At 37.6% G+C, this 21,444-nt stretch overlaps 1 protein-coding gene across 1 annotated transcript in view; it reads right to left on the reverse strand.

Annotated features, from left to right (window-relative positions):
* Positions 1–268: 268 nt before the first annotated feature.
* FAM117B (family with sequence similarity 117 member B) overlaps positions 269–21,444 on the reverse strand; it is a 29,192-nt gene continuing 8,016 nt past the window's right edge. The window contains exons 2-8 of the mRNA XM_075153467.1: positions 20,993–21,144; positions 16,011–16,103; positions 15,382–15,495; positions 10,788–10,931; positions 9,478–9,703; positions 8,495–8,615; positions 269–6,224 (exon numbers count right to left, since the gene is read on the reverse strand). Coding sequence (XP_075009568.1) covers positions 5,906–6,224; positions 8,495–8,615; positions 9,478–9,703; positions 10,788–10,931; positions 15,382–15,495; positions 16,011–16,103; positions 20,993–21,144 — 1,169 coding nt within the window. The 3' untranslated portion in view covers positions 269–5,905. The remainder of the gene's footprint in view (positions 6,225–8,494; positions 8,616–9,477; positions 9,704–10,787; positions 10,932–15,381; positions 15,496–16,010; positions 16,104–20,992; positions 21,145–21,444) is intronic.

The following is a 21,444-nucleotide window of genomic DNA, read 5'->3' on the forward strand; positions in this document are numbered from 1 at the left end:
GTGCTCAGGAACTGACCAAACCTACTGCAGATGAAGACGGGGAAAGGCAGATTCTCAGGACTATTCTGAGGATGCACTGGAGGAATAAGGGTATGGATTAATCAGAGATTTCCACCCTGATGAATTTCCTCTAAAAGGGTTAAAAGTGCATATTTTATTTGAAGTAAATGCCTACTACCCTCAGGGTAAATCCTCTGGCAAGTCTTCAGGCTGTCAGACCACACAAAACCCCTCGCTACTAAAAATAAATCCAAGATTAGCCCATAGCTCGAAATGATGACTTTTTATTTTAGGCAAAAAAAAAAAATATCCCAAAAACATTCCGCTATTGCAGTTTGTAAAATTTTCACTGTTTTCAGTAAAAACAGTTCACAAGTCAGAACTCAAGATTCAAAATAACATTGTGCAAAATAGTACTGGCATAACTACACATAGCAAAGAGACTAGTGTAAATCAAGAATTCCATTGAAATTAGTTGAGCTGCTCCAGTTTTACACCAGTGTACATCACCTCAGAATAGGCCCTTTTTGCAGAACATCCCTGGAATTCCTCTTGCTTACAAAAATCGCCTTACATGCAACAAGTAACCTATCAGTACAACATACACAAGAACACCTCCACAAGTTATCACAGTGTAACAGAGGAAAACATATCAGCCAATTTCATACAAAGGCAAATCTAATGGCAGTTTTGGACACCCCTTGACTGTTACCCTCAAAAATTGCACATTTCAATAAATGAAATAATTTAGAATAAAGCCAAGCAATGTTCTTCTTTAACTATCAGTACATTGACAATTAGGGTGGATGAGGTGTTCAGAAAAGTTTTTTTTTTTAACTTACTAGATTTTCCAAGAAGACTTGTTTCAAAAGGAATTTGTGTAAGAAACGTTAACTTGCAGTGTTATCAGGCCAAGTCCTCTTCTGCAATTCAGATAGACCTGTCAACACTACAGAAGTCTCTGTAGTCAAATACAAATCTCAATGAAGAACTAAGACCATACCTTAAGTATCTATTGATGACATGCAATGAAATCAAGCAAGCAGTAACAGGACTCCATTTACATTTGGAGCATTCAGAAAGAGACTGTTGCAGTTCAGTTGGGGTACAGGACTGGAATTTCACAAAACACTTGTGAATAGTTAACATTCTCTCTCCACTTGACGCGCAAAGTAACAGTTTCAAAACAATGCATCTAGGTCATTCTTTGTATAAACAAAATGCTAAGAGCAGAACTGATTTTCAGAGTTGTTGAACACTCACAAACTCATGTCAAGAAAATATACAGGTATATCTTGCAATAAAAGCGGTCATTTTGTTCTCCTGCATACCCACGTTTAGAAAAACAATTCCATAAGAACTCTTTGATCACAATCAAACCAATTCTTCCACAGTGCTTTTCACCTTCCTAGGTTCGGAAACACGTACCTTCTATTACCGTTTCTAAGAGCTAACATTTTTGTTTTAAGAACCTGGTTTGGGTCTAAGCTGTAACAACATCTTTAGGCTGTGACATTTGATGAAAGGCACACTCTTAAACTACAGAATTACATGGAGAAAGCACAGTCCTGACACTCCCAAGTGTTTGGATGCTTTTATGTCAAGGGTCTTTTTTTGCAGGTTATATTCATTTCATGAGAACACGTAAGAACAACACACAAGCTTTGCTTTGGAGACACGTGTAAGTGTGCATCAGTTCTGGATGAGAACAGGTCTGCAAGTCTGCCCATAAAAAGAGTCTTACACCAGTCCTGCCTCAAACCATAAAGATAAAAGCAGCAGACCTACGCAGACTGTATGTGTGCGTGCATACAATGAGTCAAACGGAAATCAAGAAGTCACCCTGCAGCACTGATCTTTGTAACTGCAAGTCTCTGGTGACTTTCTATGCATTCTCCTTTGCCCTTTCAGTTTCACAGAGAAGTTGTCAGGTACTCAGCAAGGAAACATTCAGCAAGGAAATATGGACATCACTGGCAGTGAGTTACTGGTGAAGACATCAGTTAGCATTTCAGAGATGGCAGGGAGAGAACAGCTAATACTTCAGCAAAGAATTATTGCTGTACCACTGAATACTATTAAACTCAATAAGCAACAAGAAGTTACGCCTGAGGGAGAAGAAAGGTTAATGGATATGACTTTGTTTTTTTCTTCCCAAAAGGCTCAGCTTCAGTATTTTCCAACAATCTCAGATTCTGAATTCCAGTAAATTGTACTTTAGAACAAACCAAAAAATAGCCCTGAGACTAAACATACTTTTTAAGAGCTGCTATTGCTTTACATAAATCAAACACAGCAATCATTTACTTCCACAGTATGCAATATTTAATTTTCACTCTCTTTTTTCCCTCACTTGGGATATGTACGTGCAACCAAGAATTTCTTTCCAAGATATATGTACTCAAGCATTATCTGTTACTTTTCCAAGTACTTAAATTTGTTGCTACAGGATTATGGCACCAAGCAAGGAGAGAACAGCTGAAGGAGGTCAAACTTCAACAAAGAAGTCCTCTTCCCTTTTGCCTTCAGTTTTTTAAAAAAAAAGGATTCCAATAGTCATAGCTGCCACCACGGACCTTCATTACAACAATGACCTCCTTCCTTGTGACTTATGTAGAATTTACAACTGGAGGAACACCGTTTAGTATCTCTCAAAATCAACTGTCAGTGTTACTGAACACTGCCACCAGCCTTTAAACGTGGCTAGAAGTGTAAAATACCAAGAAAGTGAAGAGTATCAAGTGTGTCAAGTTGTGCATAAAAATAGACCTTTAATTCTTCTTAAGCTACAAAGTAGGCAATCAAGGAACTGACTAGGTCTATGCATAGTTAGGATTTAAAGTATGCCAAAAGAACTTGAACTCTTTCAGTAAAACTGTGCTTGAGTAATGCATCGGTAATCCCCCAAAAAAACTGAATATCCCACTCTATAAATAAAATAATTTTTAAAAAGCTCCATGCACTCTCAAAGTTGTTTTGAAATTGATTTAAATGCTTTATCTAACAGCTCTGCTATGGCACAAGACAGCACATAAAAAGTTTAAGGCGAATTTTTGTATGCACACATGTAAAAGCTGGTCTCGGAACAAGAGCTGTCATGTCTTCTTAATTCTGAGTCTATAGTGTGGATTCATAATAAAGTAGAGCTGCCATGGCAATATTAGAGTTGTCCTGCATATAAAAAGACTGAATGTTGTCCTGAATGCAATTTTTTTTTTTTTTTATAAAAAGCAAAAACCTCACACATTTACATTTGGTTTTTATCAGAGCAGCTCACTAATTTGTACAGTACATCGTCCAATAACATACAACGTAAACTACCAAAAAGATGCTCAAGTACTACAACAACAGGTGCAAAAGAAAGTCCTAGGATAAGAAAGCCCACTGCTATTTGGGAGAGTCACTCTGTGATGAAAACAAACATCAGAATGCAGTTTTGGTGAAGTCAGTTAAGTCTCAAGGCTGTAATAAAGGTTATTTGTTAACTTTAGCCCTTTGGTTCTTAACCATTTAGTTAAGATCTCCTGATAAAGCACTAGGCAGTTTGGCATTGATGGAGAAGCTCTTTACATGCTACTGTTACAGAAATATAAAACAGACTTACAAGTACTTCCTTCACCTGAATGATCTCATCTTCCATGAATCCAGTCATACCAGGTTTAAACGAGTCTATCTAACACAGTAAATTTTAGACTTCAAATTGCACTGTAACTGTTTCAGAAGAAACTAATTAATATCCACAATACCTAGGAAAGAATTATCAACTGGCCAAATTACAAAAATTTGATGCACAAAGCCGCGTATTTTAAAACTCTGTCCCTCAACAACAAAAACAGAGCTGTTACTTCAAAAATGAGTTCTTTAGTCCCATCTGCACAATCCTATCTATTTTGATGGGAAGAAAGATAGTAAACGAAATCCTGCTTGTTTGCTAATTTAACAGGTCTAACATTTTAATACTTCCTGGTACATTTTTCATTTGCTGAATTTTTGCATAATGTTTTAAAAAGGGGTTCGTTACACTGCGAACACAGGACTTGCACGTGCTAGTGTGACTTACACTTACTTGCTGAGTAAAGTACATTGCTATCGTAGTTATTTATGTAAGATTTAAAGGAACAGTATATGTGCATCAAAACTATGACTATTATCTGCACAGGTATGCAGGGGGGTTTTCTCTCCCAAGTGAAATGTTTGCAACAAAATTTAGCATATTAAGCACTGAACAAAATTCTTATATTTGCAGTATCATCTTTAAATAGATGCAGTTATAAGGGGACCTGAGTATGCAACTGATCCATGGAAGCTAGGTATATGCAAGCCAGCAAGAACTGCTCATATGTAATAGACCAATATTTAGACCCAGAGACTGTCCATGATGACGCTTACTTTGAAATTACTGAATCTAACTCTGTAAAAGAAGTACAAGATCAACTTGTTTTATAAGCTGATACGACACTGGTATTCAGGTCACTGCAGTTTTTTGCATATCTATATTGTATTTACTCAAACCCAAGTAATCCACTCCAGGAACACATGAGAAACCTCACTGAAGTTCCTGAACAGTTTCCGTTTGCAATTGCTTCCCCCCCGCCATTTTCATCTTTTATTATAATTTCAAAGCAACCATAAACTGCTGCATATTAGGACAGACCAGGTATCAAAAAAATCCTGTTTTACATGCCAGCCTAAGCTGCTAGTCAAAAACGGAGAATGTATCTGCTGCTGTAAACTTCTGTGTAACAGATACCATGCCTGACAAACCATCACCTTCAAACGGACACACAAAACACCACTATGACAAAAGGGAGGAAATCATGCACAGATATTTCAGTATTATGTGGCCAGGGTCTATAATACAGTGATGAGTCACGTCAGAGCAAATTTGTGCCAAGAGTGATTAATGATTCAGGCTGACTAACTCCATAAGCAGCCAAGCAAGCCTGTAAGAAGCAAGTGGCATATTTTCTGGAAGAAAGAATACCAAGTAAGAGAATAACAAGTTTTTTCCCCACCCCTGCACAAAAATCCTATGGACAAATAGAACAATACTGGGGCGAGTGCTTTAAAATGCAATTTTCCAGCCAATAAACCAACACTGGTGGGAATTCTGTGAAGGAAGGAGTTTTAAGAATGTGACTTACCTGAAGCACAAACCTCCAATATCAAAAAATGTACACTATATACTAACACTGCTTTTTGGATACTCTTCTGTTTTAAAAGTTTCAAACGTATTAACTTGTCTTATTTTGTTTAGGGCTGAGGCTGTTCAGCAAGGTCACATGATTTGAGACTGCTGAAATACTTCAGCAATCCTTTGGTCCCAGCAGCTGTAAAACAGCCAAGTAAAAAAGAACCTTCCCTACAAAAAAAAAAAAAAAGGGGGGGGGGGATCATCACCAGGGAAGTGTCTTCTACACACCATCTGCTACACACCAGAAAAGGCAAATTTTTGTTACAAAATACACATTTTCATATAAAAGACATCTTGCAAAACCATCTGATTGCCCCCCCCCCTGCAGATTACAATGGTAAATGGGATCAGCTGGTTGATCTTGAGATTTTTGTTTTAATCGGAAAATAAGTCAAAGGACACACAGCATCACCACAACTGGTCCTTTAAATGGCAAAGGATTATGACAGTCTTTGTTTTCACCAGTGTTTAAAAAAGCAGGAGAGAAACAGAAATGGAGTCTTCATAAGCAGAAAGTGCAACAGACTATCAGCTGCTGCATCCTCCTGAACTTCTCAATGTGCTACCAAACTGTCAGTTATACAAACAGTTCAATTATGACAGTGCCATAACTTGTTAAAACAATGCAAATAGTGTGATCAGAAAGGTCCAGTCAACTGGTTCCAATTTTTTCCCAGTAGTTGCCCAGAAAAATGTCAAGACAATCTAAATCTATCCTTCAGCTTCCTCAATATGTCCCGACTGCTGGAGTATAGAGGTCTGTGGTATTACTGTACTTGTTCCACGAGAGATCCTGTCTTGATCTGTGCTTGTAGACAAGGAGGCCATAGAAATGGGCTGTAACAAACTGGGTGTCATGCCGGAGGAGACAGTCAGGCTGTGTGTAGTGCCCTTAAGTGTAAGATCCTGTGTGGGAAGAAGTGGCTTGAGGATGCTGACAAGACAGAAAGCAGAGCCACTTTTGGGAATGAAATTCACTTTGTTCTTGTCAGGGCAGTAGAAGGCTGGAATTTCATGCAATGGCTTTGGCCTAAAAATAAAATACACACAATAGTTTTAAAATGACATTGAACAGTCAAATTCTGTCAATGGCAGGTAAGTATTGCTGAACATATCACCAAAGACAAGTTGAGGTTTAAACTTGAAGTATTTCAGCTACTCAATAATGCCTTAATGACACTTGCACCACATGGCAAATGGCAAGATGGGTTTAAACTGCTTGTTTACATATACTACGAGATAAACAGCATATTCTTAGGGCAGGCTGTCTCCAAACCCAGGGAAGACACTGACTTCATGTTGCAGATCACAAACCCTGCCCATGAATTGGCATATCCAATATATCAGAAAGTATTCTTGATCACGTCCTTCAGAAACTTTCACAACCCAACAAGTTCTGCCCCACACTCAGACACTGTTTATACAGCAAGCCTTGCGAAAGAAAGCTGGCATAGCAATGTTCCTAATATTGCATATCTTAGAGTTGATCATAATCATAGGGGGATCCCTTTTCTAGACTTTTGCCTCCTTTGCATGTTCACCTGAGTGTGGCCTGAATCCTTGTAAAAGATGAGCCCATCTTACTTAAAAATTCAACGCAAAGAGTAAAAAGTAGTATTCTCAAAGTGGCATTCATGATCAAGTACATGCTTCCTGGGAAGGAAGTGTGGAACACACATTTAGATCCTGACTTGCAGTTTTGCCATCTCAGTATATAATTCAACCAACTCAGAGACATGCTTTATGAAAGACAGAGCTGGAAGGGAAATCGTGGATAGCACAGGAATGCCTTCTGTGTCTATCTCTAACCCTGCAATGTAAATCTACTAAGCTAGTCTAACTCTAAGACAAAACTAAGGGAATCTGTTCCAAAGCATCTCTTCCCTGCTGGAAAATAACCATCAGAAATTTATACTCATTGTTTCTTGTTGCCAGCATTGCCCTTTAGCCTATAACCTCCCCCTCTCTTCCATATGTTTGTAAGACAGCCATATGCACTTCTATCTTTATTCTACTAGGCCAAGCAGGCCAATCTTTCAGTATACTCTTGTAGGAGACACTCTACTCTGAAAAGTAATTCTGTTCATGAAATAGGGTACGTTTCCATGTTAGCCGGTTCTCCAAGTGTCCAGAAAATTCAGCCCCATTTATAAATTTTCTTCCCAAATGAAAACCCTGTAAACTTCAAATAGAAATAATGTTAAACAACGGTTGAGCTTTAAATAGTTACACTCATGTATTCCACATACGTGTGGAATGCGAGTACCAGATGTGAGAAAGATTTTTGCATGAGACTGCAGTGTCTAAGAACTGCCATAGCTAGGTAAAAACTTCTGTAGAGCCTGTTTCACTCTACAGCAGAACACTCTACAGCTACGCAGCAAGGACATCCGAAAAGAAATGCAAATGCAAGTCAGCTCACAATACAGTATGTTCTTGGAGCAAGTGAAGATTATCTAATCTGTTGGCAACATAGTTTACACACTCTAAAATAGAGACAGGTAACTTAATTTGCTGTAACCCTTTCCCCATTGTTTGGATAGGCCACAGAGACCTCTCAAAATCCATTTGCAGAGATCAGAGATGGAAAATACACAAAGGCAGCTATAATTTTTTTAATTACTACTTATACTAGATGGCATTGTTGAGATAACATAGGCATAAGAGAATTATAACCAAATTATACTCCTTGTGTGAGGAAATGAAATTTTTAACTATAGGTTAAGATTCTTGCATCCAAGTGATAGAAGGGTATAAAAACTCCACTGAAAATAATAATAAAACATAAAACCCCCAGAATATTCCCAAAATGACAAAAGCTGGCTTTTTCAGAATAACCAAAGCATCAAATACTCAAATTCACTCCTCTGTCACTAAAAGTTTCACAACTACATAGATGTAGCTGAAATGAATATGGTATTCAGAGTCTAGATATGCCTGTCAAGCTGGGACATATATTAGCTGATGCATGTGCATTACAGCTTCTTATTACACCTCTCTGTACCTGATTATTTGAGTTCCTCCCCCTCTATCTGCCAGGTAAGAGACAGTCCTCTCAAGTTATACTGGTTTTAAAAAGAAGTCTCTCAAGATTTTGATTTTAACACAAAATTCCAGCAATAAGATACATACATATATACCAGTATATACCATATATACCAGTCACACAAAACAACAGAGATCGGGCTGTTAGCGTGGTTTTAGCAACTGGACTAATAATTTTGATTTGACACAAAATCAATAAACCAATGTGTAACTCAATGTTAAATGTTATTCCTTACGTAGTAAAGATGAACTTACAAGCTTTCCTCAAAGACTTTCACCTTTTCACAGCCCTCTGGAGGTTCACGCTTGAACATGTAGCTGTTGTTGGGTTTTGGTGAGGTAGCATATTTTGGCAAGGGAGAATTATTCCCATTCTCTGCAGGAACAGAGTATCTCATTACTTAAATGTGTCACACTATTCAAAAAACAATAACTACCTTTAAATGCCCCCCCAAATTGAAAACCACTTCATTATCAATGTTATAAAATTAAGAAACATTTTCATGCGCTTCTGAGTCTTCATTTGCAAATAAGCTTTCTTATCTCAATCCCTTTCCTCGTTTCTATTTCTCCTTATATCATTTTCAGGCTCCTCTGCAATCTCTGTTCATTCCTGGACACTTTCAGTTTATAACAGCAAACCTGAATCTATTATCCTATGCCATCACCATCTATCCAAAAGAAACGGGCAGAAGCCCTATTCCTTAAAAACCAGAACAGGTTTATGTTGAGTTATAACATTCTCCTAGTATATCTCAGAAGATTTCTGGTAAAAAAGAATAATTAAAAAACCCCAAACAGTTAAACTTTTTACGGGTGCATGTATGAAATGCTGGAAGGTTGCCCATTTTGTCCGAGATCATAAAAAAATACCTGACACAAGCAACAGGACTAGCCTACTTTGCTATTCCACCTGTCGCTGTACTCTCTTGCTTCTTCAGCTTGCTTAAAGTACTTGAAGAATTGTCATGGTTTATTATTCAAAAACAGTAACTTGTTTGGGAAGCACATCGCCCAGTCACATCTCTCCAGCTTCAATTACCACTTCAAGACCACTATATACGTGTGCACACACACAGTATTTGGAGCAATTTGGAAAGAACATCACTTACAATGAAAAAAACGTTCTATCATTTCTCCATGGATGTGGGAAACAAACTTCCTCTTTTACTACGTGTTCATGCACATAGCAACAAGTTAAAGTTTAGCATTGTTGAACTTTTAAAGTTACACAGTACCTTTATCTCTGGAATCAGCAAGAAGATCATCTGTAGAACATGGACTTTCTTCACTGCCTTCATTAGAGATGGTAAGAAATGAGGTTGGAGATACTGACTGGGAGCGGCTGCTGTTGTTACTACCCCTGTCTGCTCCACCAGGCGTTTGGGTATCAATGCTGCGAGTACTACTACTACGCTGAACCAACGGAGGTGGTGCACGGTGCCCATCTGGAATATCTTGAGGCTGTTAAAAATAAAAAGTATCAGATGGCTGCTCTTGTCTGGTTAGCAGTTTCTTTAAATCCAGTAATGCTGAGGGTTTTTTCAGGTTTCATAAAACTGTTTGAAGTAGAACATTTTATTCATTACACAAGACTCCAACAGAAAATAAAATAAGGCAGATTTGGAAACTAAGGACAACAGTTTCCAAGATTTCATAGAATCACAGAATTGCTGAGGTTGGAAGGAACCTCCTGAGATCATCTAGTCCAACACTTCTGCTCAAGCAGAGTCAGGTAGAGCAGTCCGTCCAAGACTGTGTACAGCCAAGTTTTGAATATCTCCACAGATGGTGATTTCACAATCTCTCTGGGCAACTTGCTCCAGTTTTGAACACTCTCACACATTTTAAAAAAAAAAAAAGAAAAAAGAAAAAAAGGTGTTCTTCTTGTATTCAGATTGAATTTAATGTTTTTTAATTTATGCCTACTGCCTCTTGCCTTGTCATTGGGCACTACTGAGAAGAGGCTGGCTCCCTCCTCTTCATTCCTGCACATCAGATATTTTTACACATTGATAAGATCCCCCTGAGCTTTCTATTCTCAAGGCTGAACAGTCCCAGCTTTCTCAGCCTCTCCTCATATGAAAGATGTTCCAGCTCCTTAATCATCTTCGTGGCCTGTATTTCTGATACTTTATTACTAAATTTACCTCTAAAAATACCTAAAAATAAAATGAAAGTTAAAAATGGGCAAGTTAGGCTTCAACTGGGAGGGGGACAGTTCAGCATGGGCAAGGAGAAGAAAAAGTTCCTACAAAAACTCTCAAAACAGACCTTTTGTCTTTTCCCTGTTTTACTGAGATTTCTTATTTTACTGGAAAACTAATTACATCACAGTAATCACAGAGGAAAAGGTTCAGATTCAAGCTTTAACTCTTTCCTTCTTTTTGCTTTCCAAGACACTTTTTCAACTACCTTTATTAAAGAAAGCAAAATTAATTCCAGACAAATTTAATTCAAAAATTGTGCAAAATAAAGCTTATGTCTTAAAAACCTCAAAGCAAAACCAAAATACTTATAGAAAGCAATCATGGTGGCAGATACATACAAGAAGCTGTTCCTCTTTGTCTCCCGTCTCCTTAATTATTATCTCAATCTCCTGATTCAGTCCTTCTACACTGTTTCGGAATCGTGATCCTGTTGATTTGGTAATAGGTATCACAGGAACAAGAGCACTCTTTGGGATGGGAGCCTGAAGAACCAGAGACAGTGAGAAAGCAATGTAGATTTACTTACAAAACACAGTTACTATTTCTACTCAAAAGTGAACCTTTAAACAGAACACATCTATCTACACCTCAATATCAAGGATTTACATGAAACTATAGTGATTGTGTTAAAATGGATGCCTTAAATGAAGACACAGACATCCTGGACTCTGTTTCAAATCTAATTTCTAGCAGGAAAAGCTTTCAAGAATCTAGTCTCAAAACTTCCCTTGATATGGTCTGCCTCCAGCTCGACATTGCTTTCCAAGTGAAAATTTAACAGTAAACATTTAAGTGTAAGTAATTCTGAAGCCTTTAAAATATATTCACATTCCTTCTGAAGTGAGCTGTACTGCAATTTCACTTCCTTCACTGTTGGATTTACTACTTTTAATTTCATTAAAATTGTATTTTAATGGAAGTCTGCTGTCACCTACAGTAACATGACACATGCAGAAGGAAAATTATTCCACAAATGCAAGATTGCACTATGCTAGAAATGAAGACCAACATAGTAACTACATTAAGCCAGAATAAAAGGTTGACAAAACAATTTAGGAAGACTTCCACAGAAAGAATAAAATCCCAAACCCAAATGTTAATACATAGTTGCTTCAGAATGAAGATTAACATTTTAAAAATCCAGTGTTTCAAAGTATGCACAAAAACTCCATTCTCAGAAAACACGTTACTGACGTTTCCCAAAGCCCCTTTTGGTACAACACAACTTCGAGATTTCCCATCCTCTCCATTAGCATCCTGCCCCCTGTTAAAAAATCATGCCACCAGAACATTAGAAGGTTCTGCCCTAAACTTCAACGCAGACTCTTGGTGATTATGTGGGGCACTACTACAGGTAATGGAATGATTCCTGCAAACATTTAGTTCAACTCAAAAGTTGAACAGCAGAATTCCTGTGTAAAATTCCTAGACTCTATGGCCTAGTGTGCTATGATTGAGAACATCTCCTCTACTGATTGAAGGACAATAGCATTCTCACCTGATCTTCAAAGTGATTTGTTTGTGTTTTTTTTATTTTTCCTTTAAATAACAAAACTATGCATAGACAGACACCAAAGCATTGGGACTTCACATGTGAATTCTCAAAAAGCACGCAAAATCTGTCTGGCAAAAAAACTACCTTAGAAAAATTAATGTAAACAAGAGAATGCTAAGTGCAGATCGTAATGCAGACTTACTCTCACAATCACAAATCTCTAAGGTGGCAAAACTTACAAATTATATCGGTTTTGCTTTACTGAAACATTAGGATAGGTATAAAGAAAGAGACTTGCACAACGACTATAAAAGCTTCTGTTCGGGAAATGCTTGTGACAGTGTTTATGTCAGCAAAAACTAAACATTCTCATAATGGCCAAACTTGGAAAGACTTTCAGAAGTCTTGCCTGAAGATGAAAAAGAGAAAACAGAAACCACTGGAGAAGAACACAAAAAAGTCTGAGGAAGCAACCCTGCTAATTCCATTCCAAACAAGGCCTTGGATCAACAATCCAGTAAACTAATACAGGTCAATATCCAGTCATAATACAGGTATATCAGCACAAGTTTACGCACTAGTAAAAACCGTTTATGCACCCAGTTATCAATATACACATTCTTAGGACAAATTGAACTTGTTAAAAAGTAGAAAGCGGAAAGCAAGTATGCTTATTTAAGATTTCAGCAGGCATTAGCAAAACATGGCAATTCTCCATCTTTTAAATATGATTGCCTACCACGGAAATTCTTAGAATCACAGTACTATTTGAAAAGCTCAAAGTAGGAAAGCACAGGTTGCTCCAATAGAGTTCATTACGGTTCAATACAGCATGTTTCACTTCCAAGAGAAATAATATTCTGTACATGACTGAGGATGACTTGTTAACCCAGAGTGCTGGAGGGTGGAAAGGGAAGGAGGCACCATTACAGGGGTGGAACAACCAGCCTTGAAACAAGAAACTTTATATTAGGAATACCGCCTTCACAGCAGTCTGCATGGAGCTGGCCCCTGACATACAGGAATAGGCTACTGACCTTTGACTACTCATCTGCATATTTGGGAATGCATAAAATGAAGCAAGCTGCCAAACACAGGATAATAATTACAGTGCTCACATAATAACACACAGTCAGGGAGTTTTGGTGCGGTACAGTTAGAGTCCCAAAACTTACAGGTATGGCATAAACTCATGAGTTACGAAATACGGGTGATGACAAATCTAAATTGTTCACAGGCATTTTAGTAAAACGCTCTAAGCTCTTCCAATTTTTCAAGAAGCAACAGAACTTTAGAATCCAAGGTCTTTTGATGCTTTCGGATATTAACATCAAACCATCTCAAGGTTGAATGCATCATGGTAATTCTACTCTAAAAATGAAATACTCTACCTATGTAAGGTAGTAAAAGTGACACAAAAAAAAAACCCAAGCAGTTGGTCTCAATATTAGTGGTTGCTTAGGATCAATCCTTAAGACATTAAGGACACATGCTTCCCAGGAAAGGAAAAGGAGGGGGCTTCATGGTTCATAGTGTCAAGTAGCAGCATAATATCAGCCAAGTGCACTAAGGAAAAAAGACTATTTTGAAAGAGCTAATCAATTTATTCTGCCATCTGGCTTCAGCTCTGGCCTCAATTCTAGTTTCTCCATTACATTAACACTGAGAATAAAGGAAGATCCCATTCGTTTGACTACTCTTTACAGTTTTAGTACCATGCAATTAATTTGAACTCCAACATTTTCAGAAGCATCCTGAGATCACCTGAGGAGGCTATGCCCTTTCTGCAAACCCCTCTTCCTGTAAAGAGAGGCAGAATGGAACATTTCTGGCATCATGAAAAAAACAAACAAACAAAAAATATTCAATTGCTCTGAAAAAAAGTGTAGTCAGCAGCAAGGACTTGATCAAGTTCCCCACCAACTATTTCCTGATTCTGAGTAGAGGGACAGGAATAGCTAACAAGCTTATTCCATAGATGGTGTGGATTTCTTTCTTCAAACAAAAATAATAGAAGAAAGAAGCACAACTAAACAATCAGTTGGAGGCTTAGGTGGTAAGAACCACTGTAAAAATTTTGGTAAAACTCAAGAGTTGTGGCAAAGCTTAAGTGTTTATTAGCAGGGAAGAAAAGAGGAAATAAATCCACTGGAATTGCTTCTTTTAGTCTAAACCCTTCACCCCATTAGTCTAAACCCTTCATTTACTCTTTTAGTTTTAACTAGAAGAGTAAGCCATTTCCAAAATATTAAACAGAGTTTACCTGGTCTCTGCGAAGGGACTACCAAGGCAATTTACGTTTTCTCAGCCTTGTCAGGAATCCAACTCCTTGAGCTCAGAAATCTTTGTATGACCCTCTAGAGTCAACAACTGCAAGTTTCCTTCAAGTTGAGAATGGAAAAAAATTTCTAAATATTCTAATCACTAACTGCAAGTGTTTCCACACAGTCCTTCCCACAAATCCTGAAGGAACTGAGCTGCTGCCAGAAATTCTAGTTTAGCAGTTCCCTAGAAAGGAATGAGAAAGCCTAGGAACTTTGCCCTTGATGCCTACAGTTACAGATTTTCACTCTGACTTAGAAAGCAGCCTCTAAATGCCATTAGTCTAAACCCTTCACTTACTCTTTTTGAAGCCTTCTGTAACTTCCCCCCTTCGCAAGTAGCTCGACACAGCTGGCACAAAATTTACCAAGAAAAACAATGGTTTGTTTTGTAACACAATGCTGGAAAAGCTGCTTTGACTCAGTTTATATTTTATAGTCTGTTTCACAAGCCCAAAAATTAATTATCTGTTGTGCAATATTTTATTCACGTACTCTAAAATTTGGCAGAACGCAAAAGACCTCCGTACAAGAAGCAAAATTTCATGAGCATAGTAATAAAGTAACTATGATGTTTATATGTATATATGTTTATATACATAATTTTGGGGGGATATTTGAATAGCCTTTTGTCAGGTAAGCTCTCTAAATCGGTTCATCATAGGATTAGACAAGTGCTATTGTCAAGACAAAACGTGATCAGCAAAAACTACAATTTTATTTGAGTGTATCATTTTACCACCAGTTTGCTCCTTGCTATGTTCTACATGCAAATTCATAACTGTTACAGCAATGCGTAATGAAAAAGATAATCTATGGTTTTAGATTAAACTTATCTGTCACCCTTTTGTAGAGTCTGCAGAATGCAGACTTGCTTTAGGAAGGATCTAACTACCTGAAATTCTTTGAAAGTGGGAGTTCAAGGCCAGCCCAGCCAAGTAACAAAAAGATCCAGGACCATACACTCGAGGAAGTCAAAGGAAACATACCTATTTCACAGAATTCACGTATAGCTACAAAATATTTAGCAGTACATGGTATTTCTAAGTCACAACCTTAAAAGGAGTTAAAAATAGTAGTAGCTACCCAGTATGTCCACAAAGCTCACAGCCTTACCTGACTGTGGTTAATGGCTGCATGGTTACCATGAAACGGAGACTGTCTTTCTTTATCGCGATGATGCCTACTGCTATGTTTGCTCCTCTGCAATTGTTGACGCAATTTTGCAATCTAATAAGGGAAAAATTCACATTAGATTTCACCAGATATATTCAGGTCCACACACAGTTTCACCAATTTATTCCATCACTTAGTTGAAATTCTTTACTACTATGACATTCATAACTATTGCCAGCACTAAATTAGACTCAAGTTCTTGCAAACCTAGTATGTTAGCTACCAGTTCAGCTGAAGCCCAGAAGATACCTCTGGAGGTTTCATGAAAGAACTTGAAACACAAAGTTTGAAAGTAGTTTCGTCACTGCTGTATTTCCTCCTCTGTTGAAGAATGTCACCTGCATTTGACACTTCCTTTCCCACACATTCAGATTAAAAATTTTAATAGTCCTGCATTATTATATGAAATCAATACCAATGAACAGCTATTTCTTATTTTTCACCAAGCCCACAATCTGTATAATAAAACAAAGCAGTACAATAGTCACGCCTTGCTGAAAACTCACAGTAACAGTGCATACCAGTAAAAAAATTAATCCAAAGGTATCTCAAATAATAGCATTTCTGACCTCCTTGAGTTGATCATTGCTGCCCCATGATGCTGAACGTTTGTGTGAGCTTCTCTTCTTTTCTAAATATTCTTCAGCCCAGGCACTTTCTGTCTGCAGCAAGAAGATTACAGGATTTATTAAAAAAAAGGCAATTCCTACTTTCTGGCACAATATTTTGAGATAAATTAGCACAGAGAACGGTGTTAAGATTTGCTAGATTCAGAACTGTGAGTGAAAAACAGTCACTGACTACAAGCCTTTTTGACAAGTAAATATGAAAAAGTGGAGTGAAACTGTGTAATTAAAAAAAAAATAACCCAAAACCCAACAAAACCAAAACAAAACAACAAAAAGAACAAAAAACCCCCAAACAAACAAAAAAAACCAAACAAAACCCCACCAACTTTCAGACCTACTCTAATACAGGAATGTGCTAGTTTCCCTTCCAAATTATTGAGCATAAGACAGTATTAACAGCCAGATGTACCACGAGCTGCTATAGAGCTCTGAAGCACCAGTATGACAGTGCTGAACTTGGGGGAGATGGTATGTTTTATTTCCTGCACAGATGCTGACCTTGTTATTTCTGACGCATTAGCAAGGGTAGCTTGGTCTAAACATTGTGAACGCTTGCACCAGTACAGTTTCAAAATCATGTTCTTGCTCAGAAGAATGAGAAAAAGGAAGGCAAGGCATACAAGCACCACTAGAGCTATTGCAAAGCAGGGAATTAATTCATTAATGCCTCAAAGGGCTTCAGGTTCATAGTCGTCTCAGGCCAGGCAGAAAGCAACACAGATAATACTAAGCTAGTTTCACTAAACCAACAAAGTCATTAACATTTAATAAAGAAAACATACTGTGGTGAAAAAGTTCTGAGAAATTCTAAGAGCCGTTAAGACAAACTGTAGTTATTTAAGGTAACAAAATGCACAGGCAAGCCTGTGATAATACTGCATGCTTTAGGGACAGTTTGTATTCCCACCTAACCATGTCCAGAGTGGCCTTGAAAGCAGTGAACTGTAAAGGCTCTAAGAGGAGGGGCAGTAACATCTACCAGGAACGTCCATGCAGTCACAAGAAATATACCTAATGAAGCAGGGGGAAGGATTTCTGGGAGCAGCTTACACTCTGAAAGAGACAGCGAATTCCTTTAAATTCACTGTTGCCACAGTGCGGTTCTTAGCATACAGCAGCGATCTAGCTAACTCATCCTTAGAAGTCATTGATATCTCACTTTCTCCTACAGAGAGGAATTTTGATTGCCTCAAAGCCTTCACATCTACAGCGTGCAACAGTTGTTCTCACATTTGAGACTAACAACTTGCAAGTCACAAGCTGACCTTACTTACCCCATCTGTACTCAGAACACAGAAACTCACAAGGCCTTTGATGATGTGGCATTAACCCCCACTTTGCAGGGAAAATGGAAGTGTAACTCCGAACATACAGGTTGCAACTCCCATCGGCTTCAGTTACAGATATAAGTTTCTTATAAATGAAACCTCCACTATTAGTAGTTTTTCGTCTTCATCATTCCAAACCAAAAACTAACTAGGACAAATCTGAATAACAAAGTTAGTAGGGTTGCTTTGAAATTCCTATTTCATAGCAAAATTAGAATCTATTTTTCCAGAACAGCACTCACTCACTTTCATTATAAAATAGAATAATTGATAACCCCCATTCTCAAGTACCAATCTTTGTATAGTCAATTCTCAAATGTAAATCTGGAGTCTCATCCTATCCTCTAGCTCCTAGAACAAGTTTTAGCCACTAATTCTAACTTTCCAACTCAGCACAAGCATTACACTTGCCTACAGGAATCTAATTAATACTCTAATCAGTCTCTGCATTTAATTTATATTCAAGACTTTGACTTAAGATTCAAAACTTATTTCATAAATTAATATCTGATTAATTTTAAAGGATTAAAGGTTGCTTTGATTCTCATCCTCAAAACAAATAGTTAGAAATCTTTTTAGAGCAAGAGTAGGTATAAGACATTAAATTATAGGAAACCTTTACATTAAGACAGAAATGTAATACTATTTCAGCAAGTCTCCTCCTACTTGTTCCCTGTATCTTGTTTATAGTTCTTCTTTTCAGGAAACACAGACCCAATAACCAATAGACAAAGAGGGATTTCTATTTTTCTAGGTTCTTAAAGTACTACTACTTGCTTATTAGTTGTTACCATTGACAACATCCTTCTGTTTGTTCTACAAATACAAAGAGAAATGAGTTTAAGGCTAAATTTATCACAGATAGTAGAACACGTAAGGAAAAAAGTCTTAGAGGCAAAAACTTCGCAGCTGAAATGAATTATTTTTTAAAATTAAAAAAATACAAAGCAATTGTCTCATTTTAACATGTATTTTGACATAGCTATATTTCAAACAACCACAAGCAAAGCCAAACAGGTTTGATTTAAAGGGAAAAAGGTACAAGATTACAAACACCTGTTTTAGCAGCACTTAATATCTGCATATATGAAGACCAGACCCCAGGATGCTCAATAATACACTTATTCATGATCCAGCAAACATTCTGCATGTACATAATTCAGTCTGGTTTCATAGACAGGTTTCACCAAAATAATCAGTCGAAGCAGGAGTCTGACAGACAGTCAGTCTCCGCGTGACCTGGGATCTCTTACACAGTTCTTGGCTATGACCTATGGGCGTCTCTGTGAAGACCTGCGAGCTGAAGTGTGTCACTAATTGTTGTCTCTTCCCAGCCTACTTCCTGAATGACTCCACTCCCTATGCCATAAACCCGCAGAATCAAGATACCCTGCTTACTCAACTTGAAAATCTTCTGTATCTTAGTAGATTCAATTCCTGTCCCCTAACTTTTGAAATCTGAACACATCCATTTCACGTCAGACTTTGTGAAATCGGAAATTACACATTGGAGCCAGAATATCTTGTAAGTGAAACTTCATCCAAACACCAAGTCTTCAGAAACACTAAACAATACCAACAAAGAGCCTATACTATCTTGGGAAACTAACTATTGTAAATCACATTTTAAGCTTGTCCCTAGCTCGAATGGTGGCTCTCAAGCACACCAGAAAGATTAAAAGCAACGATGTCTCGTCAGTGTCATATCAACACAAGCTTTGGACACGCAGATGTATGTCTGTATTCCAAAATTTTCTACTGGTTTGATAAATTTTAAATTAGGAAGTGCAAACAGATCATTCTATTTCCCTCAGCAGTATACTAACATCAAACACCACTAAATACACTCATTTGGCAGAAATATCCAATGCCCTTTACAGTCTTCCCATTAACCTTTGCAAATATGTTTCCCCTTATATATGAAAGTCCCACTACCATAGCAGCTAGATGTGTCAGAATTGGAAGAAAAAGACAAAAGAAAAATGTAAGCCAAAAAGGATGATATCTAATCTAGCTGGAAAATACGCAGATTATAAAAGCCCAACCATGATTCAGATTAAACCGAAACTAAGCTGAAAGAGATCAGCTGAATATAGCAAATACTTTAGCAGTAGTACAGAAATATAATTATTTTGAAAAAAGTATTATTCTAAGAAATCAAATATGAAAATAAATAGCTAAGACACTCACACTGGTTTAATTCTGCCTTTTAATAGCTAAGCATGAACAGCAATTCCTTGTATATCAGATGTCTTCCTTCATCGTCCTCCTCTCACTATGATTTGCTTACCTTTTTCACCCCATCTTCCAACCATTTTTCTGGTCCATTTTCCTGCACCACAGAAAACTTACTCCTCAGCTCTCCTTTCCTCACCAGTTTCTATTTCCACCTTATCCATACAGGCATATTCCCCTACAAAACACCTTACTTTTCCACTGATCTGCCCTTTGAATTGTGGTCCTTTTTGCAAAATGTTGTGGATCTTGAGAAGGCCATGGAGTAACAACCAAGGCTGCAGACATCATCTGCCAATATCCTACACATTTGAACGGACAGCACACTGAAACCTATGTGGCCGTGTTTTTGTTATTGTTACCAAACCCAAGGCCGGCTCAAGCTCAGGCATGTCCCACATGCTGCCAGTTTCTCTTCCAACTGCATTTTGCTTATGTTCTTTGGAATTGGTGGAGACCTGTTGTTGAAACCATGCTCTAGGAATAGGGGTATAACATCTGATATGTTTGTCTCACTCTTTCACTCTACAAGTTAGAGAAATCCACTGCCAGACTGCATCCACAGAAGGAAAAACGAAACACTGGGATATTTTATGGAAAAATCCATCTTGAGTCACTTCTGCATACAGTAGGATCCCATGTAACAACAGCTCCCTTTAAAGGGAATGATAAAACAACTGTCATGATAAGCTCTTGTAACTCTTGTAACACCAGTTTCATTCAATTGTTTGTTGGTTCTGTCTGAACCACTAAAAGCTTGTGAAATTTTGTCAAGTTGTTGAAGTTTATCAGCAAATGATGTCCTTTTTTAATACTTTCCAGTTGAGCTAAATTTGAACATCATTCATGATTCAATGAGGCAGCTCTTCAATGCATATAATTCTATACTTGGTGCACAGGTCCCAGGTGAACAGAAAAGGGCTTTTACAATCAGAGGATGAACAGCCTATCATAGAAAAGGCTACAGTAACTTTTATACAGGCACTGCAGAAGCTTTTTTATTCACTTTTAAGACAGACATACATATAAGGAGTCGCTAAGTTCTCTTGTATAAATTTAAACTAAACAGTACTTAACACCAGTGCAATCTAGTGTACTGCACACTGTAAGAACAATGAGAAAACAGATATGCAACACACTAGTGTGTTTCTGAGGCAAGAAGAAAGTGGAACTCTTAACAGATATTACAGTTCACAGTCTTTTCTTAGAGAAGAATGCAAATAATTCACATACCTAATAGCAAAAGTAGGATTCCTGCAATTTGGAAGTGAATAGGAACTTGCAAACAAGAAAGCTAAAGTGAATGTTTTCAATCCTGTCTTCACATTTAAATACTCCGAAGACAAAACATTGCCCTACCTGTGTGGCTTTGTCTCTCATACATGGAGCAGCTTGTCCGTGATTATCACGAGGCCACTGTCCAGCAAGGTATGGAGCAGCAAGTGTATCCAATGAGGAAGTCCGGCGAATAATACTGGAAGGGCTTGATGAAGGTGGTCTTGATTTGTCAGCTAGAATAAGAACACTTGATTAGAAAGAAAGCAAGACAGAGAGCTTAATTATTTTAATTGTCTACAAGAAATCATATCAAATCGGAACTCCTATGTTATTAAGTATACAACAAGATACTTTTAATATAGGAATTAAGTTTGCTCTTTCAGGCTCTATTCAGTTTTAATAAGCAATGAAATGTGTTTTTATGGTTTCCTTAAAAAGGTCCTTATGTCACAAATGTTTCATTGGTACTCACACACCACCATTTATTCCCTCAAAGGTGCACTGGATTCTTAAATGATGAAGACTTGAAAGAA

Source organism: Calonectris borealis, chromosome 6, assembly GCF_964195595.1.
Source record: "Calonectris borealis chromosome 6, bCalBor7.hap1.2, whole genome shotgun sequence".
NCBI classification, from domain to species: Eukaryota; Metazoa; Chordata; class Aves; order Procellariiformes; family Procellariidae; genus Calonectris; species Calonectris borealis.